We start from the raw sequence: 26,290 nt of genomic DNA on the forward strand, positions 1-26,290 counted from the left end.
GCTTACTATAGTACACACAGACTGAATTGATATCTCTCTCGCATAGACACGAGCCATCAACTTGCCCGCCATATTGTGAGTGGCTTCTTCTTGGATTTACTGGCGTTTGGCAACAAACTTTTAGTAGCATTACCGCCACTTACTGGGATGGCATGTGGTTCGTGATGGTCTATTATGAAGTTATGTTATTATGAAGATGCGTAACAATGATAAGAGGTTCTGTACCTCATAAACAAACATACTTTGTTTATGTTTTTTCTTAGACCATCAAAGGTAAAACAGAAAGACCTTGACCTGTTAACTTGAAATTTTTGGAACAGAACTACCCTCTTTCATACATTAAAAAAATGCCACCCACAAAATGGCAGTGAAAAAACTGACAGTGGTGCAGGATCCATTTTCAAGCAGCATCCCTTCTTCCAATGCTTATAGGTGACTTCCTCTGACTTTAAAACGGTTTGGATCAGTTAGAAATTGTGCTATCAAGTTGTGAATGTTCCCGGATGATGTTTTGTAGTGAAGTTGATAATTTCTTCCTCCAGTTCTGCCTCAGAGAAATGTTTTCATGTCAAATGCTCCCCATAGACTCCCCACCTTGTGAAAATGGTGTCTTTTTTTCTCTTTTTTTTAATTAACAAGACTTTAATCAAATGAAGACTTGGGAAAAAGCGGGGATGGGGGGATTAAGCCCACTATACACCAACACAGAAAGAATCAGAACTCTGTTTTGATCCATGTTCTCTCAAAACTGAAATTAAGGTTTCCACAGGTTCTCTTAAATATGAAGAAAATCCACACTGGTTTTTTTTTTAATTTACAAAACATGGCAATTACAAACTAACCAGCCTATTATATCAAAAATAACAAAGAATATGAGCTCTGTTAAGAAAGCTACTCTGGGAAAAAGAAGCTCAAAATAAATAAATTAATATCACATTCATGATGGGCTTAAGCTCGTCCCCATGTGATTTTTTAAAGTTGTAACTAAATTGTCTGCACTGTAAAAAAAGTCAGTAAATTTACGGTACAAAACTGTAAAAAACCAACAGTTTTTGACCGTCGTATCCAAAAACATTGCATTACCGTAGAAATTACATGGAACAACCGTAAGTCGAAACTGCAAAGAAAGTCAGTAAATTTACGGTAAAAAATTGTAAAATGCCAGCAGTTACTGACCAGAATATTCACAGCATTATACTGCCGTAGAAAATACATGGCATTATCATAACTGAATAAACATATATCCTAAATAATTGTGACAGTCACGAATGTAGAAAATACAGAAATATAGTGTAAAAATATAAGTAATTGTAAAGTTCTTAAAAAATTGTAATATTGCCAGCAGTTAATTACCCTAAACTTAACAGTAGCAATCAGCCAAAATTACAAATTTTGCTGATGTTTAGATCTACAATGTAAAAGCGTAAACAAGACTGCAAAATAATTTTTTACAAAGAACAGAATGCTGGTGTGATATTTTGGTTTCTTTTTTAATAATGCCTTTAATACACCAAACTGAAATCTCAGCAGTAGACCAGGCATCGATCTGGCGATCCACCGATTGCAAAGCAAACTCCTACAGCCAACGCCACCATCATTTATGAGAGCATTTGATCATTAACATTAAGAGAACTGTATGTTAGCCCCTCTTGCTTGAATGAAGCTGAAGTTGGTTTCCAATTGCTGCTTCCAATTTGGGAAATGGCTAAAGGGCAATTCCACCTAATTTTTCACTGCAATCAGCATCTTTAATTTACTCTAGCTAAAAAACTACAACACCTAGACTCTTCAAATCTGGACTAGATTATTCTCAACTCATATCAGAATATTTAAAACCAAGTGTGGGATTTGTAAAACCTTTATCTGATTTGTGAAACTTCAATAAAGAACAATTCTAGTGTTATCCAAAATCATACAAGTTGTAAAGTCACCCATCATTGAAGTTTCACAAATCCCACACTTGGTTTTGAATATTGTGCTATTAGTAGAGAATAGTCTAGAGCAGGGGTCCCCAAACTTTTTCCTGCGAGGGCCACATAGCTGTTCCTTTCTCTGCTCGGGGGCCGGTCTTAGTTTTTGGAGAAAGATACCTTAGAAACTTATTGTCGGCGGGGGGGGGGGGGGGGGGGCTGTTCTGTCTTTGAAACTGTCGACGGGGGGGGGGGGGGGGGGGGGGGGGGGTTGCTGACTACGACACATTCGCGGTCGCTTTTAGATAGATTTTTACCCAGAATGGAAATGGAAAAAACCGTGAGTGAAACGGTGACTGGGACTGACTAGTATATATTTGAGGGAAAGTTAGTTTAACATCTGCTCAAGAGCCCCCTGGTGGTTGAAGAGAAATCCACAAACCAGAAAATACAATATATGAAAAAATACACTGAATGCTCTCTGGTATGAGGAGGCGGGCCAGATCCGGCATTGCCAGACCAAATGACGCAGGCCGTAGTTTGGGGACCCCTGGTCTAGAGAGTTTTTCATTTTGTAATTGTGATAAATAGTAGGGTTTACAGTAAATGGAGACTGTTATTTGTCATGTAAACAAATAATTATCTAGTTTGCATTGCTGCTTGATCCTTCAGCATCAGCAGCAAGATTCTTTTAACTCTGTTCCTGTAGTGGTGTCCTGAACTCAACACAGTAAAGTCACTGTGCTAACTAAGGTTGCTAACTAGGGTGCTGAGAGCCCAGTAGGCCTGGTCCTTGTCAAGATGCTGCTACTGTCTTTGAAATCAAATTTCTGCTATTTTTGCACGTTCAGGAGGAGAAGGGCAACACATCACAGGTGAGTCCCTTTCACGGTTTCAACTGAAGTTAGCTAACTTTAACCAACTGACAAAGAAATGTGTAGTTTCTGAGCCATGCTGTTTATGTACATGCACTGCAGCTAGATATTTTTACTATATGGAACATTTAATCTTCACAGATGCAACACTTCCATTAATGTTTCTGTAGGAACGGCTGCATAGATTATATTTCTGGTCTACTTCAGACTACATGTGCTTAAAGTTATTGTTAATGGCAGAAGCAACTTTTTCCAAGTTTGGTTCAATAATTAATTTGAATTACTTTGAGTGTGAAATGTTCATGCATGCAAGTTAAATCTCTGAAGAACATGTTAGCTTTTGTTTCAATACTTTGGTAATACTTAGAAGTATAAAGCTTGGCATCAGAGATATTATTTAATATTTTCCTTTGACCTCTTGACTCTCACACCCAAAATACTTGCACTAAAGTCACTGGGTCCATGACAGTTGAAGGATTTGAAGATAAGAGAATTTAAATATTAATATTTTACAGCTTTTCTCAGTTTGGGTGCATCTCTCAGAACAGAATTGAAATTCTTAAAACTACCTGTTCAATCTTCAAATTACTGTGTCACTTCTGCACATCAAAAAAAGTAGTTTTGCAAGTTTTGCTTTTGTACATCATGTAGCTGGTTATGTACACTTCTATGCTTTTATAATTGTAATTTGCTTTTATCGTCTTGATCAAAATATGTTAACCCTCCTGTTGTCCTCGGGTCAAAATGACCCGCCACTGTGTTAAACCCCCCCCCCCCCAAACAATCCCCTAAATGTAATTTTTTTAACTTGAGATTTTAAGACTTTTCCTAGATTGGCCCAGACAATAGAAAAAGTTCAGTGTTGCTTTTATTCTCATTTCCATGTAAGCTGTACAAAAAAAGGTACAAAGATGGTCTTCAGGTCAAAATGACCCGTGAGGCAAATGGAGTTGAAATCAAGGTCACAGAGTTATTTACAAACCATAAAATGTTACAAAGTTTTAGTTGTGTCTCAGATCAATCAGTAGCAGAAGTGAGCAGAGAGTGGAAGGCCAATTTTCCGAGCCACAATGCCAGTCAAACTCTTTCACACCTACTCAAGACTGATGCGATTTGATGACCGTGAATCAAGACCAGCAAGACGTATGACAGACAAACTTGCAGCCATAAGAGAGGTATGGGACAAGTGGGTGGAGCGGTTGCCCTACCTCTACAATCCAGAGCCTGATGTAACAGTGGATGAGCAACTGGTTCCATTTAGAGGTAATCTGTTTTCATATTTGTAATAAAAGTGATTTTCACTATTGATTTCTTTGACTGTTTTCTGTGACACTGATACTAATCACTGATGCTAATGTCTTTTGTCCAAAGGTTGTTGTCCTTTCCGGCAGTATATGCCCAGCAAGCCAGCAAAATATGGGATCAAGTCATGGGTGGCTTCTGAATCAAGCTATGCTTGGAAAATGCAAGTCTATACTGGGAAGTCAACCAGTGGATGCCCAGAGAAGAACCAGGGGTTGCGAGTTGTGCTTGATGTGACAGAGGGACTGAGGGGTCACAATGTGACATGTGACAATTTCTTCAACTCTTATGAACTCGGACAGCAGCTCCTGAAGAGGAAGATCACCATGGTTGGTACAGTTCAAAAGAACAAGCCTGAGCTCCCACCTGCACTGCTTGGGTCAAAGGAGAGAGAGGTCTTCTCCTCAAAGTTTGCCTTCACACCCACCACCACTCTAGTTTCCTACCTCCCAAAGAAAAACAAGAATGTAGTTCTTCTGAGCACACTGCACAAAGACGGCGACATTAGTGACCGTGAGGACAGGAAGCCAATCATCATCCTGGAATAAAACCGAAACAAAGGAGGTGTGGACAACCTAGATAAGGTGATTGGAGCATATAGCTGCAGAAGAATGACTGCCCGCTGGCCCCTGGTCATCTTCCACAACATCATTGATGTGTCCTCCTACAATGCCTTTGTGATTTGGATAGAGATCAACCCAACCTGGATGTCTCATAAGCACAACAAGAAGAGGGTGTTCCTGGAGCAGCTAGGAAAGGCACTTGTAACTCCACTCATTGAAAGAAGGAAGCATGTCCCCCACACAGAAGCCTCAGCAGCAGTTGTGAAAGCTATTCAGAGTGCAGCAGCTCCTGATCAACCTGAGGATCCATCTACCACAGCCACTTCCTCAGCTAAGCCAAGTAAGAGGAAGAGATGTCAGTTCTGCCCTCAGACTGTAAAACACATACTGTGTGCTGCAGGTGTAAGAAATATATCTGCAAAGGCTGTGCACTTGCATACTGCCCTACATGTGCCAATTAGTTGAATGGGTTATGTTATTTTTCATATTTTTGTATTGTACATCCTCTTGTTCACTGGAGAAAAGTAAAAGAAAATTAGTCACTGTGATGAATAAAAATGCATTCGAAACTCATTTTGCACATTTTTTTTCTTAAGCTATAGAAATTCAAGTGGAGAGGGAAAAGTCAAGTATTCACACATTTTGTGGTGAGTGACAATATACAAGATAGAATTTGGTGTTTAAAATTCAATTAAGCTGCTTATATTGGGGGTTTATTGAAGACGGGTCATTTTGACCCGGAGGATAAAGGGTGTATACAGAAAATGAGGACAACAGGACAACAACGTGTCTGTGTTGAATTCTCAACTTCCAAAATAGCATCAGTTCATTGTGTAAGTCTTAACATGCATAAGTCTTAAAGTTGTCATAATGTGAATCATATATTAATTAATTTATATTCTATTATTTTCTAAATCTGTCCTGAATTGGTAAATTGCTCCCAAGTGAGTCCTGAGTTTCTCTAACAGGTCAGTGTATGAACCATTAGCTCAACCAACGATCAACCAGTTTTCTGAAACAGATTGGAGGTGCATCTTGTGAACCATCAGTTGGCAACATTATGCTCTATATAGTCAGAACACAACACAATGTTACATGTCTGAGAACTGATGAACAAGTATCTGGGCAGAGTGAACAGCCAGAGAGAAGAAGAGGAGTGAGGCTGAGGAGGAAATAGTTGGGAGGAAAGCAGAAGAAGAGTCAGAAGAGGCTGAGGACATCTGCCAGTTTCCATCAGTCCAACATCAGGACATGGCTGAGACCCACAACATGATGCTGATGGAGGTCCTCCCACCCTACTGTTCATTCCTTAACCCCACTGAGGAAAAAAGATTCCTCAGTGGAGTTAAGGAACAAAGTGACTATGGAAATTAAAATGTAATGTAATTTCTACAGCACTGTACAGTTTTCCTTGAGGAGATTGTCCTGTGGCTCCTTTTCTACTTTTTTTGTTCTCTGCATTTCTGTCTTTTTCTTTCTGAATCACCATGGCATGGTCCATGAATAAATTATAGCAAAAGCGTAAATCAGTGTTTCTCAATCCTGGTCTTCAGCGTCACCCTGTCCTGCAGGTTTAGGTATTTCCCTTCTGCCACACACCTGAATTGTATCTCTGGATGATTAACAAGCTTCTGCAGTACTTGATTGTCATCCAATCATTTGAATCAGCTGTTCTGGAGTAGAGGCACATCTAAAACATGCAGAGCAGGGGGGCGTTGAGGACCAGGGTTGAGAAACACTGGCGTAAATGATCCTTTTGTAGTCTCTTCTCATGACTAATCGATTTGACTGTCTTATCTGTACATAGAGAGACTATAACTTATTATTTTGAGTCACTGATATGTTAACAGACAGGATTTTAAGAGCTGAACTAAGGATTTTGAAAGCAAACAAATGCTATTTTTCCTGTTTCTACAAATTGTTTTGAGAAATGCGCTTACTGTTTTGTAAATGCCAACAATGACTCGAGAAATGCACCAAAAGTGACTGAGAAAAACTAACCTAGCATAAATTGTCTCAGCTGTATCAATTTGTTTGCCTGTATGAAAAGTGTTCACATTTACAGCTTTGTTTCTGCTAGCTTGCAGGAAATGTAACTTACATAAATGGTTGAAGACAACCTATTGGCCTTCATGAGACTCAGATAAATGGTGAGTATCTATTTCATAAATTGCCTAAAACAGTTATATTTGTTTTTATTTGTTTTTTGTTTGTGTATTTTGTCTGGTTGCAGACCAGAGGATCACACCTGTTGACAACAAACAAAGGTTTAACTACTGAATTTTCAGTCAGAAATGATCACACCACCTGGTTGAAGTACCTGTGTCCATATGCAAGTCAACAAAGGTGAAACAAACATTTAAGCGAATAAGATGTTCATGTAGTGCATCTTTCTAACTTTTTCTTTTTGTTTTCCAGCAGAGAGGAAACACCCGATTGACAACATGCGAGTCTCAATTTCAACCTGTGACTGGGAAGACTACAACCATCCTGAGCAACGTCTGATCTCAGCGACTTGTGACTCTCAACCCAGAACAAGAATCCTTTTATCACCATTTTGTCTTCTACAATATGTTATCTCTTATGTGGACACATACTGTTTGTTTTGTTTTTGTTTTCCAGATCTCAGTAATACCGTGAGGAAACTGGACATAAAATAGAATCAGTTCTTTTTTTAACTTGACTTTTTAAATAGAAATTGTTTCTTTAAGTGGATTACTCGTAATCTGTATATTTGTTTAATTAGAAATTATTTTCTTTATAACTTTCTGTATAGAAATGCTTGACAAGTTACACTTCCTTGGTTGTTGTACTATAATTTGTATGGTAAAATTCTGGTAGGAACAGAGACCAGTAATTTACCATAAGTTTTTTTTGGGGGGGAGGGTTTACAATAAAATGTCAATATATCATACAGTCTGGATGTGTTTTTCACTCATGTAGATATTATGCCTCAGTCAGCATGACCGTATTTACTACGGCAAAACCACATTTTATTTTTTTTAAAATATTTTAGGAAGTACGGTATTTTACCGTATATTAATAATACGGTAAAATCCTGCATGTACAAAATACGGTGAAAAACTGGCAGCTGTGGTTGCCAGAATTTTACCGTATATTAAAATTACGGTAAAATCCTGCATTTACAAAATACGGTAACAAACTGGCAGCTGTGGTTGCCAGAATTTTACCGTATTTCAAAAATACGGTAAAATCCTGCATTTAGCAAATACGGTAAAAAACTGGCAGCTGTGGTTGCCAGAATTTTACCGTATTTTAGAAATACGGTAAAAAACTGGCAGCTTTGGTTGCCAGAATTTTACCGTATTTTAGAAATACGGTAAAAAACTGGCAGTTTTGGTTGCCAGACTTTTACCGTATAAAGACGGTAAACTTCTGGCAACTCAGCTGCCAGTTTTTTACCGTAAAATGAGGCCGTTTTTTTTTACAGTGTGTATTATCAGTAAAACCTGGATTGTGTCAGTGATAATAAAATTTTTTGATGTATTTCTCAAATCTTGGATTTGTGATACCTCAAAAAAAAAAAGGGAGGGATAGAATCAATTTATTCTCAACAAAAAATAATTGCTTTTGCTGAACTAAAAAATTGTTTTCAACCATTAAGAGGTAAACAGATTCTTTAAGTTGATGTCCTGTTGGTGGGATGCACACCTTAAACCTAATTATCAGTATATTCAATGTTGTATGGTACTCTGTAAATACAAAGCTGACTTTTGTAAGAAAAAACACCTACAAAAAACAATCAATATAATCGTTCTTTTAAATGTCATTTTAAAATTTGTGTTGATTTTTCTTTGTGAATAATTTTATCGTGATAAATTAAAAATGTTATGCATTACACTGCCTCTGACTGATATGTAGACATTTATTAGATGCATACATAAAACTGAAATCAAAATAGCAAGAATTTTACATATTTCAGTGTTTGATAGAATCTAAGCAGAGCTTCAACATGCTAAAATAACAAAAGGAAATGGGAGCATAAAAGATGAGTAATCAATTTATTGCAAATAACCATTAAACTGAAATTGGCTGTTCGTTTATATTTGGCTGATGAAGCTATTTATATAATAACGATCTATTAGGGAGCTCTGTCACTCCTAGTAACGCTTTTATTTCGAAAAAACCATACCGGAAGCGGTGACGTTATCCAGGCTGCAAACTAAGCGCGAGGGAAATTCAGTTGGACGAAAGATAGTGTAGCAGAAAAGTATTTAAATTGTGTCATTTTTATTTTGTAGCGCGTTAAAATATAAGTTTGTGGAAATATAAATCGAATGACGCTTTTGTCTGCGCTAAGAAATTGTTAATATTAGCATACAGTTAGGCGCGTGTTATTGTTTTGTTCTGCGATTCACGGTGCGGAGGCTAACGCTAGCCGACTAGTGCTGTGTTGTTTACATGACGAAAAGTTTAAGGATAGAAGGGTTCCACATTTTAACACAAGCAGAATTAAAGGGCAAACTTGTTTATCAATTTACTAACAAGTAAAAGAGACTAGAGAAAGTATTGTAGTGCGGTTCACAGCCGTCGAGGATGTCAGTTGGTCGAAGAAGTCATGACGGAACCACCAACGTTACAGGCAGCGACACTGACGACGAAGTGCGTAAAACACTAACGTTTTCTTTAAATCGGATGTGTTTTATGTTTAATAGTTTTCTGCTGTTGCTTTGTGTGATTTTAAACAAATTCACGTTTTTGTTTTCCACAGACCAAGCTTCCTCTCACTCAGTTTTATCCTTACATCCGCTGTACTGTTTGCTGCGGCTTCTTCATCGATGCCACCACGATCACAGAGTGCCTGCACACATGTGAGCACAAAACTACGGAGGGAGGGTCAGCCTCGATTATTTCACATTAAAGCTATTTACAACATACAAATTTGCTTATTGGAAATGAGTGAGACTATTAAAAAAAACAAAAATTTGTGCATAGAAATAATAGAAACCCGAAGTTAGCTTCGGGAAAATGGCTAAATTACAATTACTCCTAATTTTTAACTACCTTAACCGAGTTTAATCAGCTCTAATTTAAAAACTACAATACATAGACCCTTAAAACCTGGACTAGATTATTCTCCACTGAGATTGATTCGTGGAAGTTCAATAAAAGATGATTTGAGCGCTTTTATTTTCAATTGAACCACATTACAACTAGTTCACATTGTTGGGGCCTGGTGGGCAAATTATCTGTGATTTTGATCAATCACCAGCTACTACATAACTCTTGCACTGACTCATGCTTTAATAAAAATATTATAACTTCTACATATTTATTAAGAGTTTTTTTTATCTTAGAAACGGGGATCTCAACCTTGAATCTAACTAATTCCCACCTTTGGCATATTTTGGCTTTAGGTTTTAGCACTGTAGCCATAATATTTATGAATTAGCCACATCTCAATGCAGAAGAAATTTTAAAACAGGTCAAACTTGTTCATTTATCTTTACAATGGGCATTGATTGTGTGATTTTTACAAAATGTTGAGATGATTTTTGAGTCGTGCAACAGTTTTTGAGTGAAATTCTTTCTGTATTTAAGCTCAACAAGCAGTATAATACATTAATATTGTACTTAAACGATGACTGCTTGAAAGTAGACTTGTTGGCAAAAAATTTGGAGGATATGAACTTCCAATATCTTCAAAGCAACATAAACATATCTTTACCTCAAGCATCTCTGCTTGCAAGGCTCTCTCATTTCTCTATCTGCTCATGTTCAGGTAAATCTTGAATAAGTTCAAGGCTCTCACTCAAACGGTAAAATAGAAAACGTCTTAGAACTAGTTTTCTTCTGCTTTTTCTTCAAGTTTGCAAAAGCTGCATCGTGAAGCACTTCTTCTCCAGCAACAGATGTCCAACATGCAGCATCGTTGTGCACGAGACGCAGCCTCTTTACAACATCAGGTGAGTTTTTTTCCTCCAGCAGCAGCAGTTGCTAACTAATTACTCTCCCTGTGTTTCTGTTTGGTATGCAGCCGACTGGGAGTTAATTACTTTATGTTTTGCAGGCCAGACAGACAGCTTCAGGACATTGTATATAAAATGGTTCCTTTCCTGGAAGAACGTAAGAATGTTTGAGAAGACACTAAAACCAAATGTGTGTTCATCTGAGCTTCTGGTGTGGTGGTTTGAGTTTTTTGTGAGCATTTTATGTTGTTTTTTTAACAGTTGAAAGAGAAAAAATGTGTAATTTCTACAAAGAGAGGGGGCTCGCCATGCCAAAACCAGGTGACGACATCCAGCCTCTCTGGATTTATAATCAAATTTCACATAGATGAAGTGTGCCACTTTATTGCTGACTGTATGTGACGTGTGGTTTGATCTTTGCAGTGTCTGTTTCACCTCAAGGTCCCATTGTGCTGAAGAAAAGGAAAGATAACTTTCACAGAGCCGTGTTCACCATCCCCCCTGAGCTGAATATTTATCTGCTCCTGGAGTTTGTTGGGTACATTTCCATATTATGTGGCATAGAAATTATTTAAGCATTTTAAGTCTGGTACTTTGGAGCAATCATTCTCCATATTGCATAGTTTTTGTTTGTATTTTGGCACACCTAAAGACAATTTAAAGAGACCAGTAAATATAACAATAATGTTTTAAGACTTTGAGAGGAAGCTGGGTACCTTAATTTTTGTAGATGGGCTTCTGAATTTAAAGGCAAATTTTTATTCAGTAAAGTTTCAAAAATAAATGAATAAATGTATGTTATAGTTACTTGTGTGTTCTCTTGTTAATGTACGGCATCAAAGTCATATTTCTCTTGACTGTTTTGTTTTCAGGGCTGAAAATGGGATCTCTGACTTTAAGGTAAAGGTATAAGATCTTTATAGCAAATGTTCATAACACAAACAAATATTATTAGTGCATTATAACAGTAAATGTAACGCTAGAAGTCCTAAAGGGTTAATTTTATCTCACTGTCAGCTTCTTAACTCTCCATTACACATAGGAGGGGAAAAAGGAGAGAATTTCCACCAAAATACGCAGACAATTTCAGTTTACAAAGTAAACTGAAGAAACTTAGAAATTTTGAGATTAATCTAAAACATTTTCTAGAAGAAACATGGACGCTTCTGAGTTATAAAAGTTGTTCATTTTCAACTTTTCATTCTCAGAAATGTCCATGTTTTTCTCCAGAAAAATATTTTGGTGGAAATTTACTCTTCCTTTCTTTTTCTATCTACAATTATCCTAATATGACGTTATAACTTTTTGTATCCTCTGATGTTGAACGCTTCTGCGTCTCATTCATTAGCTTTTTAAAAATTTTTGTTCAAGTTTTTCTGTCCTTTTGAGAATTTCCTGTTTGACAAACTATAAAAAAAATTGGATTTCCTTTATTTGAAGACATTATCAACACCTTGTTGAGATTAATTAAGTTTTTTTTAGTTTCTTTTTATGGAAAACTTGTAAAAATAAGGGGAAGTGTTGATGCTCACAAGTCTTTGGCTCCTCCTAGTGGTTCTTCTGAAGATTACAGTAGCCTTTGATTCAAATGGAAAAAAGGCTCATTTAAGATTAGCAAATACATTTCACATACATGAAGTGTTACTTTAAAATTGAGAAAATTTATATTTTAGTCATTCAAATACACTTTTCACTGTTAAAGTTGACATCTTTATCTTGTATATCTTTAAGTTAAAGTCGATCCTCTCTGCCGTTGTTTCAGCCTCTAGAAAGGCCGTACATCTGCGTGTCGGGCGAAGCCACCATCCGACACGTGGAGCTGTTCATCCGGAGGAAGATGGAGCTCAGCCCCAAGTGTCAGGTCAGCCTGCAGTTTAGATTTCCCCCATGCTAGTTTTAATACAGATCATTTTCAGAGGGAGAATTAAGCAGTTTGGTGATAAAAAATCAAACGTCTTTATGTCACTATTGTCCTAGAAAACCATATTACAGACTGGTATGCTTTTCAAGAGCATTATTTGTGTTTGTGGGACTATAATTGCTGTGTCATGCAGTCAGAATCATAGGTTTACTTGAAAAATAAATGATAAATGGTTCTTATTGTCACTTTTACCATTATCATAATAATACCACAAAATATTCTGATAAAACTTTAAGTCCATATTGCCTGAAAATGGATTTATTCCAGAAATTAGGTGCACAATCTGCATTTCACTCATTATTACAGAGCAAAATATATATATTATACACATACATATTATATATATTGTATATTACAAATACAAGAATAAAGTCATGATATTACAAGGATACAGTCTTACAACAAACTGGAAATAATACAAGAATAAAGTTTTAATATTACCAGGAAAAAGATGTGATATTAGAACAAAGTAGCAATTTTATGAAAACTCCCAACATGAAAGAGGAATGTTCAGCATCTCTTGAAGTTTTACTTTGGTTTCCATTTTGCAGATGAAGAAATAATTCATCTTTTAATACTTGACCATCAAATTATCACCAGAAGCAGGACTTTAACTGTATTTTAAAAGAACAACACAAACTGAGCTGCTCACATCAGATAACCTCATAAATTTAGAAGCTTTTTTCTTGTAATTTTAAAACGTTCTTTTGGTAAAATTGCGTCTTTATTCTGCTGATATATTATGACTATATTCTCATAATTAAACATTTTTGTAGCCTGGGTCAAATACTCCATTGTACAACTCTTCTTTAAAGGGATGATAAAAGCTACTTTTTGAAAACATTTCCTATCATTTAAAATTTCTTTTATTTTTTATGAAAGTGAGAAAAAAATCCATTGAAATCAGATGTGTTTTATTTTTAAGTCAAAATGCTTAGCCTAAAAACATTTTTGAATAATTGAGATTTTCTGATGTGAACAGTTTCTGTTTCCCCCTGCAGGTGGATCTGGTTTGTGGAGATCACCTCCTAGATCATCACCAGTCACTGAAAGACATTAAGAAGTTTGTGGGTAATGAAGCACTACAGGTAAAAACACACACACACACAGTAACATAGGAACATGCTGCTGTATGCAACTTTTATCAAACATATTTTTTACAGTCACTATGTCATGACTGTATCTTATGAGACAGATAATCTGTGAAAAGTTCGAGCTCCCAGTGCTAAGTAGAAACAACCAATCAGATTCCAGGAGGAGGGTCTGAGTGCTGTCAATAACCCTCTGTGTGGCGCTGCTCATCCCCTTTTCCTATTCCAAGCTGCTAAGGCTAGTTAGCATAGCCACTAATGACAGCAGATAAACGTAAGTCGTCTCTCCGCCGTTAACTCATTTATCAGCGTGTATACAAGATTGATTGACAGCGCTAAGCCCCTCCACCTGGCTCTGATTGGTTGTTTTTGGTGCATTTCTTCAGACGGCAATAGTAGCTCAGGGAGGAATTGTAAAATATTTATTTATTTTATTTTTCCCCACAGGTTATCCGTTTCATTACAAACTGGTGACAGATTTTATTTTTTATAAAAGTTACAAACTGCAGCTTTAAGTTAAGACTTGTTGTTGCATTTCCTTTGCAGGACGGTCTGCTGGTGCTTCACTTCGGTTTGGTCCTCCCCTGCCAGACTTGAGCAGGAAACTTGACCCGAGTCTTCACAGTTTCACCGGATCAACGGCTCAGATTCACCTCTTTTCTAAATCCACTGAGGACGATTAACAACCTGCAGCGACAAGCTTGAGTATTTTTCCTTTTTTCTTGGACTTTGGTTGAATCTTGGAGACGATGTTCCAACAGATCGGACCTCCAAACCGGTTCTGGATCAAATGAAGCAGTCAAGTCGAACGCACGCATCCATCTGTGCCTTTACCAATATTTAATCAATATTTGAGAAGGCTCTGTATATTTTTGAAGCTGTATGTTTGATTGTGACTTGATGTGAATAAGAGAAAACCTTTTTATGTTTGCGTTTATGTTGATGATGAGTGGAAGTAAACTTCTGTCTGACCCTGAAATGTTAAGGAAAGCCTTTAAAAATGTGGAAAACACCTGATAACTGAGATAATTTGCTCAGTAAATGAAACAAGACTAACTTTTCTGTTGCCAGTTTCTCTCTTGGAGGCTTTTAGTCAACCAAGTTTAATTGCTGCTGTTGATAAAACGAGAAGAGAAGCAACATCTGTCTAGTTTATTCATTTTCTCTGTGTTGGTGGTTTTTGGGTCAATGTGTGATCTACTTTTTATTTATTGACTGACTGCTTTGATAATAAAACAGTTTGCTTCAAACAAGAAACAATGTTTATTTAAAATTAGTTTAAATAAACCCACCATATATCTTTTAAATAAATTCAGAAGTGAAACACGTTTTTTTTTTTAAATGATTGAATGCGGGTTTAGATTTATTGACTTAAATATACACTAAAGGGAAATTTTGTGCCTTTTTTCTACATATAACAGCCATTTTGTCTATTAAATGAATATAGCAGAGGATGATATTTATTTTATTTTAAAGTATATTTTAAATTATTGTCTGAGTTTCTTAAATTAGTCTAAAGTGGTGAAGCTACATTAAAAACCGACTCTTTTGTAAGGACATATTAAATTTCAGTTTTATGTTTGTCTACTAGTTCACGTTTCAAAGCTGCAGCAAAATTACTTTGTTGTTGCAAGCTTCTGAAATGCTTAGTTTTGGTCAATTGGGGTTTTTTTGTTTGTTTTTTTGTCTCTAGAAAAGTCTCAACATACTAGACTTTTAAAGGTACACCTGAAAAATCAGTTTAAATTATTCTGTCCAACAACATTGCCAGAAAAAAAATATGGAGTCAAAATATTCAGACTGATCCATTTCCAGGTACAACTGTATAAGGTAGACAATCTACGATTTACAACTTAGTTAAGCAATCAGCAACAGGTTGCACAAAGCGGACCTTTGAATTGAGATGTATTTAATATGGCCGCATCAACAAGCAGGAATCAGAAGGGAAAACAAAAAATTACCCAACTTTGCAGGTTTGGTAAAGTTTGGATTCTTTTATTGATTTTATTTTAGTCAACAATCCTAAAAAATAATATAAATTTATATATAACATGATTTTTTCCCCCTAAAATTGACAAAAAAGAAAAACAAATTCCTTATGGTGTCATAAAAGTGCATATATTTATACTTATGAGAGTGTGTATTTTTTATCCTAAGGGGAAAATATATATATAGTTGGTATCTATATACTGTATATATATTTTTTATTTCTTTTTCCTAGAGGTGGCCCCTCCTGCTCTCCTCTTGAAGCGCCTCTGCATATTGGACCAATTACAATAGATTTTTACAATTTAATGCATTCACATTAGATACTTAGTTACATTCTTATTTAAAGGGTATTATTATATCACTTCAGGTACAATCCATGGGTTTAAAACAGGAAAATACCTTAATATTAATCCCAAAATGCAAATTATACCAAGATGAATGGTCAATTATCCAGCCAGAACTATAAAAAAAGAACTACAAAAATGGCGTCTAGACTAGACTAAACTTAAGATCAATTCAAACTTGTGCACCCAGTTCTTGTTTTAAAGTTGCATAATAGTGCAATTACTATGCAGCATCAAAGCTGTAACCCTACGTTACAGCTTTGATGCTCATGATTGGGTGTAATTTCTCCCCTGCTTGTGTTCAGTTGTTGGAGTTGATGTCTGCCTCTTCTTTGTCCTCGCTGATGCCCTTGAAGCTTTCCTTCATGGCTCCTCCTTTCTCCCTCTGGCTGCTTTTGTACGATTCGGTCGAGCTTCGAGCTTGGTAGCTGTAGCTAGCCGTGCCGAACGACATCCCAGAGTTGAAGTGGGTCTCCTCTCCCTCCAATAGTTTTCTAACAGAAGCAAAACAAAAACAAACGTAGAGAGAGACACACATTAAAACTTAAAATTTTCTTAAAAACAAAGTCAGAAAACATTGATTAAAGTTTGTAAAACTAATTACCAAAGGTTCGGCTTGCTTAGTTTGACTCCTTGTAGCTCATGTGACTAGAGAAAATGCCCAAATTATCACTTCTCCACTTGTTACCACCTCAGAATAATTTCAAAGCGTAAAAATCGGAAAAAATGTGGTTCCCTTCCATCTAAATAATCACTGAAATGTCACAGAACATCTTAACCAGGCTTGATTTTTACCATTTAGCTAATCCGCTAGTAGTGTAGCTAAATCTTCCACTTTGAAAACATTTAGCAGATGGATTTAAAGCTTTGATTTCACCTGTCTGTTTTTGTAAACTTTCAGTTGAATAAACTTCAACATATAGAGAGGTTTTGGTTATTGGTCGTTTATATTCATGCTCTTATTGTGAAGTGAGTGAAAATTGTTTACGCAGCATTTCCGTTTCCTCTCCTCACGTTTTCAAAATAAAACACTGACAGAGAACAAGACATAAACATAAATACAATATCTAGTGGTTTTGTAGGACATGTAAATTACAATGTCAGAATTAAATTGGTGCTTGAGGGTTGTTGTCTTTGAAGAGACAATATACTTTGAATTGAAGTTAGCGCATTAGCTTCTGCTAAATACCATGTTGGTGTGGTTCTTTAGCGGAACTAATATCTATGATTAGTAGCGTAGTGTTAGCACAATTAACTTTTTAGAGATCCTCAGCATTTTCTTTAGATTAGCACCTGTAAGCGGCAATCTCGATATCCAGAGCCATCTTGACATTGAGCAGGTCTTGGTATTCCCTCAGGTGCTGAGCCATCTCACTCTTCAGGTTCCTCAACTCCGTGTCCAGGTGGCTAATGGTGTCCTGTCACAAAGGAGAAAGTAGTTCAATCTTGTTCACATTAGTTCATTTCTGTATCATGCTATACATAATTCCCACAAGTCTGAACCGGAAGTGATCCGCACCATCTTAGTACTCAAACACACACGCAATGCATAGCGGACCCAAGGCTTTGAAACATTTAACCAATGTCTGAGAGAAAGACGCATGAACAAAATGGCTGCTGTCAGGTTTGACTATGTCAGATGATGTTGACAAGCTACCTCAAAAATACTACGATATAGTTAACTTCCTAGTGAACAGGAAGTGTTTACAACATTTAGGAGCTTCACGATCTGAAATCCATGGATGCACACAATTAATGTTTAAACAGATTTGTAAAGGACGTACAAACTGTGTGAATAACAAGGTTCTGGTGACTGGCACAGTGAGTACATGTAGTAACATACACATAGACAACATGTCCATGTTAGCTAGCAGATGAAAGCTACGTTAACTAAGCGAACTTTGCTAGTTTGGCAGTAAGTACAACAGTAAATATCACTGGTATTTACCATAGTATTACAGAGGTGGGTACAGTACTCAAAAATTGCGATCGAGTAATAGTTGTAATGTACTTAAATTGCTTATATGTATAGATAGGAATGAGGTGAGAGCTACGTCCAAGCTTGTGGCTTGTTTGTTGTTGTCATAGGAACTTCCTGCCAAGATGCCTGTCAGTTACAAAGTTCATAATGTATAGTGTCTGAAAGTCTCTAACGCTGTTGAAGCTTTGTGATACTTTTAAAGAAGCCTCCTAGAGTTTATAGAGGATTTCCTTTTTGTCTTCAAGGCTTAACCTTTCACCCATGTAAGAAGCCAGCAAAAGCCAGATGGCTTTTCCAGATATAGCAGGTCGGAGATTAATCCAATAGACATGAAGAGTCACTTCAGTCGTCTCAGTCTCACGCGCCTAGAAAAACCCAAGGATTGAATCTTAACCCCACCTTGAACTGTAATTAGTCGTTTACTGCCAGAACGTTCTCTCATCTGATTGTACTTCAGAAACAGTCAAGAGAAAACTTGACTGTTTATAACCTGATTTTAAAAGTACATATTTGGTTGAACAGGTTGGTTTTTACAACATTATGCAAACTAAGAACCGCCACCCTCGCTATAAATATATTTTTTGTGGGTTTTCTCAGGATGATAAATCTTGTGACAAACCAATGGATGGATTTTCCTTTCAGTTATTTAAACATTAACCGATAGTAAATGGTAAATGGACTGAACTTATATAGCGCTTTTCCAGTCATTTTGACCACTCAAAGCGCTTTACACTAGAGTCACATTCACCCAGTCGCACTCACAAACACACACATTTATACACCGATACGCAGATCGGTAGGTAATTTGGAGTTAAGTGCCTTGCCCAGAGGCACATCGACATGTGGCAGTACAACCTTCCGATCGCAAGACGACTACTCTACCATAGAGCCACAGTCGCCCTTAAACCTGTAAAGTTGAGGCCCATGAATTCTGGGAAGTTGAGTTTTGAAAAGTTTAGAAGTTTCACCTTAAAACATGAAGGGATTCTGTTGAGTAACAAAAATATAACTTATAGAAACTAAATCCCAAACATTGTCCTGACGTAGAGTGAGAACCTGAACTACTCGCCTGCATGGCTGTGACCTCGGCATTGTGCGTGTCCTCCATCTCGCCTATCTGCCTCTCCAGAGACTCGTTGGCGCCCCTCAGGGTCTCTATCTCCACCGTCTTGGACTGCAGCTGCCTCCTGAACTCGTTGATCTCTTCCCTGCTGGCCCTCATCGCCTCGTTGCTCCGGCTCGCCTGCTCGCTCAGGCTCGCGAACTTGCTCTTGTACCACTCCTCGGCCGACTGCAGGTTTTTGGAGGCAATGGACTCGTATTGGCTGCGGATCTCCTTCAGAGCCGAGGTGAGGTCCGGTTTGGCGAGCTCTATCTCCACGGAGACCTGCTGTGCCTCCATCATGTTGCTCAGCTCCTCGATTTCCTCTTCATGCACCTTTTTCAGGAAGGAGATTTCATCCGACAGCGACTCGACGCGCCGCTCCAGGTCCAGGCGGACCACCGCCGCGTCGTCCACATCCTTCCTGAAGGACCGCAGGGTTTGCTCGGCTTCCTCCCGCGCCCTCGCCTCTTCATCGAACTTTACGCTCAGCTTCTGAAAATGGAAACACACCGAGGGTTGATTTCAGTGCTGGGTTGAATTTACATTAACCAGAAGATTAACTTTATCTAGTGTATGGGTTTGCAACCTTTACAAACCAAAGACAGGGGCGCTCCCAGGACATTTCTATAGTGGGGACCAAACCGGTCCGGCAAAAATTTTAGGGGGCACAACAAAATATATATGTCTAAAAAAATTAATCAAGTTTTTTTGAAATCTAGAAAATACATAAAATTTCCCAGGTTTAAGGGAAAAAAAACAAACAAACAATGAACTACTTGGGTTTCTATGAAACAAAAGCAACTTTTGCAAATATTTTTTGTAATTTATAGTTTCTTTTTTAGAAAGAAAGTGAGAAAAAAGTTAAAGGGGCAATATTATGCTTTTGACAACAGTACAGCAAATTTAATCAGATTAATCACATTATATGTGCTTTAGCTTTGAAAGTGTGAAATGTAAAAATTTCCAAAGGTGTCAAAAAGGTAGAGGAATACATATAGTATCGGTCAGTATTGGTTATCGGCAGTACCTGCAATATTGATATTGGATATCAATATTGGCCCAAATTTTCATCTCAATGAAATTTGACAGTAAATATATACTATCAAATTTGCGGTTATGTTTTAAAGAATCACAATTTTATTTTGGGGGGATTTTAAAACTAAGAAAAACATAAAACATTACATTGAAGAGAATTGATTAATTGTTTTCTATGCAACTTTAATGTTTGATTTAAACCAAAACACAACAACTTAGTTTTGAAAGTAGTGAATTTGTTTAAATATTGCTGATAATAGCATCATTGATTCTATTACAATAAAATATACAAAAATCTACATTTTCCATATCTATATTTCAAAAATGTATTGGTTATGCAGTTTTTTAGAGCAGAAGTGCCGAAGAGCCCCTGATCTGGTGTCACCTGCAGCTCGTCCTCCATGTTGTTCCTCTCGATCAGGATTTGGTTCTTGTCCCGGTTCAGCTCGTCCAGCTGGCAGCGCAGGTCTCTCATCTCCTCCTGGTAGAGAAGCCCGACGCGGGAAGGCTCGCCGTGTTTCTGCCGGAGGCTCACCAGCTCTGTCTCCAGGACTTTGTTCTGCTGCTCCAGATGCCGGACTTTATCGATGAACATGGCAAAGCGGTCATTCAGACCCTGAACGGCGACACAAAGGCTTGTTTACAGTCAAATTAACCTTTATGTAAGAAAAACTACAGAATATTCAAAACAAGTGGTTCTGTTTGGATTTGTGTGATTTTAATTGCAAGCAGCTGCTTAGGGTCTCCACTCCAGCAGGGGGCCCCCAAGAGCACCAAGGTTACATGATAAGAAAAAAATAAATATATCTGCGATTTTTAAAACTTTTACATCGTAAAGAAAATTGCTGCCACTAATGGGAAAATATACAATAGACATAGGCAAATTATTATAGTCTGACAACTTTTTTTGTTGTTCAATTTGTTCTTATTCTGTTCGATTTGTTTTTCCTTAATGCATTTTGTTTTTTAAATTCTATGTATTAACACTTTGAGTTGCCTTTGGCTTTGAGAGCAAAATTCTGTTGCAAGGCTCCAATAATAATAAAAACAAACAAAAAAATATCAAACTTGTTTACTGTAAATTCAGTGTTTATCAGCATACATTACTTTCAAATACTTAAAATAATACTGTACAGTTTAACACCACGCTGCATTTCACAATAAAAATATATATTTTGTTCATTTGCTACTACTGTGAGGTTAAAATCAGTAGTCATAACCCTGGTATAATGTAAGCTAATTATAAATAATGCTAATCATAGCATGAAGCGTTTAATGTTGACTTGATTGTATGGAGGCCCCAAATGAGAAGTTGCCCAGCGGCCAAAAAAGGTTTGGGTCGGCCCTGCCTGCAGAGACGGAGCTGATGGGAGACAAAGGACGTTACAGGAACCAATTAACTCGCTTTGCCAGGAAGCAGAATAAGACGGGATTACTGAGCCTAATGTATTATCTCTGGGCACATCCTTAGACGCTGTAAGATAAACTTTTGGACAGATTGGTTTCATGTTGCGTGAGTTTCAAAGGTACAAATATGTTTTAGCTTCTCTGTCTGCCAGTCATGGAATAGAAACAATTTCCTTTACTCCTAATGTAATGATTTATCAACTTTATCAGAGAGTTTTGTACGTCATCTAACTGAGAAATTCACTCTTAATGTCCCACTTAGTTCTCAATAAACTGTTATTTTACAATTATTATAATAATTAATGGAGATATCGTATAAAAATTGGCTTATTGTACAGATTTTTTAGTACTTAAGCTTATTTCATACAATAAAAAAAAAAATCAGAAAACTAATATTTTATTTCTTAAAATGCAATAGCATAGCATTCTATGGAGCTACATTAGTCTCAAAAAGATTCCCAGCGCATACAAGATTTGTAAGATAAGGTCCACAAGCGTACAAAAAGATGTGTAAGTGTACAAAATAATTCACAAATGTGTACAACACAATGCATGAATGCGTACCTCAACATTCACATGGGTGTTAACTGTCTATCAAATTTCCACGTTTCAAACTGCACAAGTAGCAATAATGTATAGAAACTGAGAAACGTGTGCACGAATAGCCAGCTGCGGACGGATCTGTCAACTTTAACATACGCATTCTGTTGTTAGCGTTGTGAATATTTTTTAGACTAATTTAGCTCCATAAATTCCGTTAGGATATACTTGGTCATTTGTAGAAAGGGATGCATTTGCAGATAAAATAATACTTTTCACAGAATTTGAGCCAGGTGAGGATGAAACAGTCCTGTTTGAGAAGTTCTGTATAGAGGATATTTACAAACAAATAATTTTTATCTTAGATGCAAAATTTGTGTATTTTTTGTTCAGTTTTGCAAAATTTTTGCTCAGTGTTGTTTTTTCAACAAATGTCCTTTTTTTTAGTCTCTATACTCCAGTTAATTATTTCAGTAATTGATTAATAATGATTAATCCACTACATTTGTTCCACCCTAATCCCACCACAGCATTTCTAACAGTTTGAGGTGTGGCCTTTGACTAGGCCGTTGCTAAGCGTTGATTGTTTTCTTTTCCAGCCATTTGGTTGTAGATTTTCTGCAGTATTTGTTGATATACAGAAGAACTCAAGTTTGACTCAATGAGATGAAACATCCAGGAATTGTGGCTTCAAAACAATACCACATTGATAATTACTATAAAAGCAAATTATATGGAAGACCAAAAGTACCAAATTACAACATTTATTTTTTCTAAATATGGAAATAAGTACATTAATCCTTTATAAAATGTACTGTATTCAGTATATGTTGAAAGTAAATATAATTGTTTCAGTATTTCTTTCATTATTTCATAGTACTGTGTTTGTATCAAAAACCAAAAGTGTCTCAATATAATACATTAATATATAAATATTTGCAGTTAGGCATATTGCAGTGGAAACACACACAAAAATATCTAATTAAATACATTTAATTAGATATTTAAATGATTGAGTAACTATCTTTATTTCAAAGTTAAATTAGGAAACATGAGCAGTTATTTCAGTATTTAGTGATGTCACAGTCCTGTGGTAATATTCACAACCAATCTTGAAACAATTTAATACAGAAATTAGTTGGTAAAAAAAATAGCCATTAACAGTACAATTTTCAAATAATCATTTGTGGTAAATTGTGTTAATTATGTATTTAATATATATTTTTTTCCATATTTACAGAGATTTTTTGTGAATTATTTCCTTATCAACAGTAATTTGGCACTTTTGATCTTCCATATTAATGACGTTTAATGCATTTTAAAAATATTTCCCAGTATCAGTGATGAAAAATATTGTTTTATCTTTTTTTTATAAATCAGATAAGTAAGATATGCGCCTTAAATTCATAATATTTACCAAACTCCAGCAGGTTTAATTTCCAACATTTGCTCATTTTAATCTCACATACCTGCAGCTGCTCCTTCTCGTTGGTTCGGATCACTTTGAATTCATTGTTGACCACAGAGGTTTGGCTCAAATCGAAAGAACCGGTCGGAACTAGAGAGAACGGAGCGGAGGACCGACCGATGCGTCTGTACATCCCCGCAGAGGACGCGCCGTGGCGGGGCGCGGTCGTGGCTCTGGGCCCTGGGAAGGGCCGAGGAGCCGCGCTGCCCATGCGGGAGGCAGAGGTCGGGAAGCGGGCAGAATCTCCGAAGATCTTGCGGTAGGACGACACGGTGTGTCGGTCTCCGAAGCTCATCTTGCTCTGACTCAGAGGCAAAAATGTCGGACCTAAAGAGCTTTAATGGGTTTAGAGGGCAGCGGGTGGAGCCAAGCCAATTACACCCAAACCATGAAGGAGGACATCTGTTCACTTCGACTTTTTTTTCCCTTTAAAGGTGCTATACGTAACTTTTATCAAAATACATATTTGCATTTGTAAGTTTTTACATTTACTCAATTACATTTGCTTCATTAAGTTGTTTATTTAAATTACCTTTAGGTGTATTTGTACTTTTTACTTTTACTTGATTAATTATTTCTACTCTTACTTGAGTACAATTTCTGGATTCTCTGAATGTTGAGAATGTTTTAACATGTTTTAACCAAAATTTCCCCATAAACAGACCTGCAGTTTGTGCTAAAGTTTCATACGTTTTTGTATTGAAAGAAACTGATTTGGAAACTTTTTTTTGCCTGATTTTGTTACCGTTTGTTACATATATAAAAATGTGTGTATTTTTGGAGTTTAAAATACCAAAAATTCCACTTAACTTCATAATTTGATGATATTTTTTCTTTTTAATATTAAATGATTGATAATTTGATACATTTCTTGGGTGGCTACTTTTTACTTTTACTTGAGTAAAAATATATTGAAGTGTAACTACTCTTATTTGAGTACAGTTTTTGGGTCCTCTCCCCACCTCTGAATATGTATTAAAACCATCACCATGTTCTGATGGGACATAAGACAGATAATTTGTGAGCTATGAGCTCCTATAGCCCCCTGAAGAAATGCACCACTCCCAGCTGAAACCAACTAATCAGAGCCAGGAGGCGGGTCTTAGCGCGCTCAATCAGCCACATGTACTTGCTAAATATGCTAATGGAGGAGAAACAACTTACTATTACAGGAAAACCGTTTATCCACCATCATCGGTGGGTATACTGACTAGCTTAGGCATTCAGAACATGCTACGCTAGCTGCTGAGAGCGCCACACATAGGGTGATTGACAGCACTAAAACCCGCCTCCTGACTCTAATTGGTTGTTTCTAGTTAGTACTGCGAGAAAGCAGAGGAGCTAAATTTTTTCACAGATTATCTGTTTTATATTAGGACATAGTGACAAGTTCAGCAAATATGTAGGAATGTATATTTTTTTAGTAAAAGTTAGATACTGCAGAATTTATATTTTTATTATTTAATGTCTTCCTTATAATCACAAACTGATTTTTACTAAAGTGACGGACATCAGCATCTGTATTGGCTGATGTTCGTCTTGTTACATATCAGTATCGGTCCGATTCAGCAGGCTAAAATCTACAAATTAAATTTTAAAATTTTTTAATTTATCAGATATTTTGCTCGCGGTTTTAGATGTAGTTTCAGTCCTTTACCACACGAGGGCGCAGCAGGACAAAACGTGGAAATGTGAGCCTCGGAGAGGAAGTAATACAAAGTATTCCCCTCAAGTAAACCGCCAAGACTGGGCTAGATGTTAAATACACGCAGAATAATAAAAAAGAAACTTAGATGGGTTCAATCACAGAGTTTTTAAACCTTTAAGAGAAAATAAATGAATACGGAGAACAGTTGTTGTTCGGCGGTACTTCTGTTGCAGTTCCCATCTCCAACACTAGAGGGCAGAGCAATTCAGAACACGTCCGTTCCAGCAGCAATTCATATAATTATATATGTTATATATATATATGTTATATATATATATATATATATATATATATATATATATATATATATATATATATATATATATATATATATGTTATAGAAATGATATAGATTAGTTTAAAGCTGATAGTTGAAAATTTACACAAATTATTTTTTATTTTATTCAGCTGTCAAAAACCTTATGATATTTGAATATTTGACTCAGACTCGAGGTGAAATTGATTGAATTAATTCAAATTGTATAAATATAATTCAATTCAGTATAAATATAAATAAAAAACTATAATCAAGCTTTTTCTTCATTCAGTGAAGTTACTCATCAGACATTTTACTCATACAAGAGTAGCAACACTTCAAAATAAAATTACCCAAGTAAAACTAAAAGGTAGTAGTAAAAATACAAATAAAATTAATTCCCCACCCCCCAAAAAAACTTCCTTTAGTAAGTGTAATTGAGTAAATGTAACTAGTTACTACCCATAACTGGTCATCATACTTCATGTAATCTGTATTTAATTTGCTAATCTGATCATAAAGGATTTCCCCAAAATGACCGTTTTTCTTTCACATCTTACCTGAATTTACAAATGTACAAATTTAGCTGCTACTTCTTTATTATAACATCTATATTAATAACGATTTACTTATTTATTTACTCATTTCTCGCGTTTTAAAATGAATCTGACATGTTTACTATGTATTTTCCCAGAGTACGTCTCTCTCTTTATAGGCATGGCTTCCGGACAGCGTCCCCGCGCGGCCCCCCACGCTACCACGCACAGAGGAAGAGGAACCGTGCGGTGGGCTGCGTGACTGCTCACGCTTCCGCGCAGCCGCTATTGGCTGCCCCCGTGTTGTGTGGGCGGGACACGAAACTCTG

At 36.6% G+C, this 26,290-nt stretch overlaps 3 protein-coding genes and 1 long non-coding RNA gene across 5 annotated transcripts; 3 read left to right on the forward strand and 1 right to left on the reverse strand.

Annotated features, from left to right (window-relative positions):
• Positions 1 to 3,709: 3,709 nt before the first annotated feature.
• On the forward strand, positions 3,710 to 5,195 carry LOC111606504 (piggyBac transposable element-derived protein 3-like). The gene is made up of 2 exons (XM_023327100.1): positions 3,710 to 4,048; positions 4,157 to 5,195. The coding sequence occupies exons 1-2, from the start codon at positions 3,856 to 3,858 to the stop codon at positions 4,633 to 4,635; spliced, it is 672 nt and encodes a 223-aa protein (XP_023182868.1). The 5' UTR covers positions 3,710 to 3,855; the 3' UTR covers positions 4,636 to 5,195.
• Positions 5,196 to 6,650: 1,455 nt separating this feature from the next.
• Positions 6,651 to 7,251, forward strand: LOC111606758. Its single transcript, XR_002752233.1, has 3 exons — positions 6,651 to 6,800; positions 6,884 to 6,996; positions 7,069 to 7,251. It is a non-coding gene; the product is annotated as an uncharacterized LOC111606758 (long non-coding RNA).
• A 1,428-nt stretch (positions 7,252 to 8,679) lies between these two features.
• On the forward strand, positions 8,680 to 14,843 carry pcgf6 (polycomb group ring finger 6). 2 transcript variants are annotated; one of them, XM_023327091.1, is made up of 10 exons: positions 8,680 to 9,273; positions 9,383 to 9,507; positions 10,481 to 10,577; positions 10,682 to 10,737; positions 10,842 to 10,901; positions 11,004 to 11,118; positions 11,453 to 11,480; positions 12,343 to 12,441; positions 13,503 to 13,589; positions 14,139 to 14,843. In XM_023327091.1, exons 1-10 carry the CDS (start codon positions 9,230 to 9,232, stop codon positions 14,187 to 14,189), a joined length of 762 nt encoding a protein of 253 aa, XP_023182859.1. In that variant the 5' UTR covers positions 8,680 to 9,229; the 3' UTR covers positions 14,190 to 14,843. The 2 variants fall into 2 exon arrangements, with proteins under 2 accessions (XP_023182859.1, XP_005795294.1); XM_005795237.2 differs by having other exon boundaries at positions 8,704 to 9,273; positions 9,383 to 9,482.
• Positions 14,844 to 14,997: 154 nt separating this feature from the next.
• Positions 14,998 to 23,842, reverse strand: LOC102237659 (alpha-internexin-like). The gene is made up of 5 exons (XM_005795236.2): positions 23,463 to 23,842; positions 20,432 to 20,662; positions 18,976 to 19,503; positions 17,219 to 17,343; positions 14,998 to 16,419 (listed from the first exon to the last, which is right to left on the reverse strand). Exons 1-5 carry the CDS (start codon positions 23,754 to 23,756, stop codon positions 16,227 to 16,229), a joined length of 1,371 nt encoding a protein of 456 aa, XP_005795293.1. The 5' UTR covers positions 23,757 to 23,842; the 3' UTR covers positions 14,998 to 16,226.
• Positions 23,843 to 26,290: the final 2,448 nt, after the last annotated feature.

Source organism: Xiphophorus maculatus, chromosome 22, assembly GCF_002775205.1.
Source record: "Xiphophorus maculatus strain JP 163 A chromosome 22, X_maculatus-5.0-male, whole genome shotgun sequence".
In the NCBI taxonomy this organism is placed as follows: Eukaryota; Metazoa; Chordata; class Actinopteri; order Cyprinodontiformes; family Poeciliidae; genus Xiphophorus; species Xiphophorus maculatus.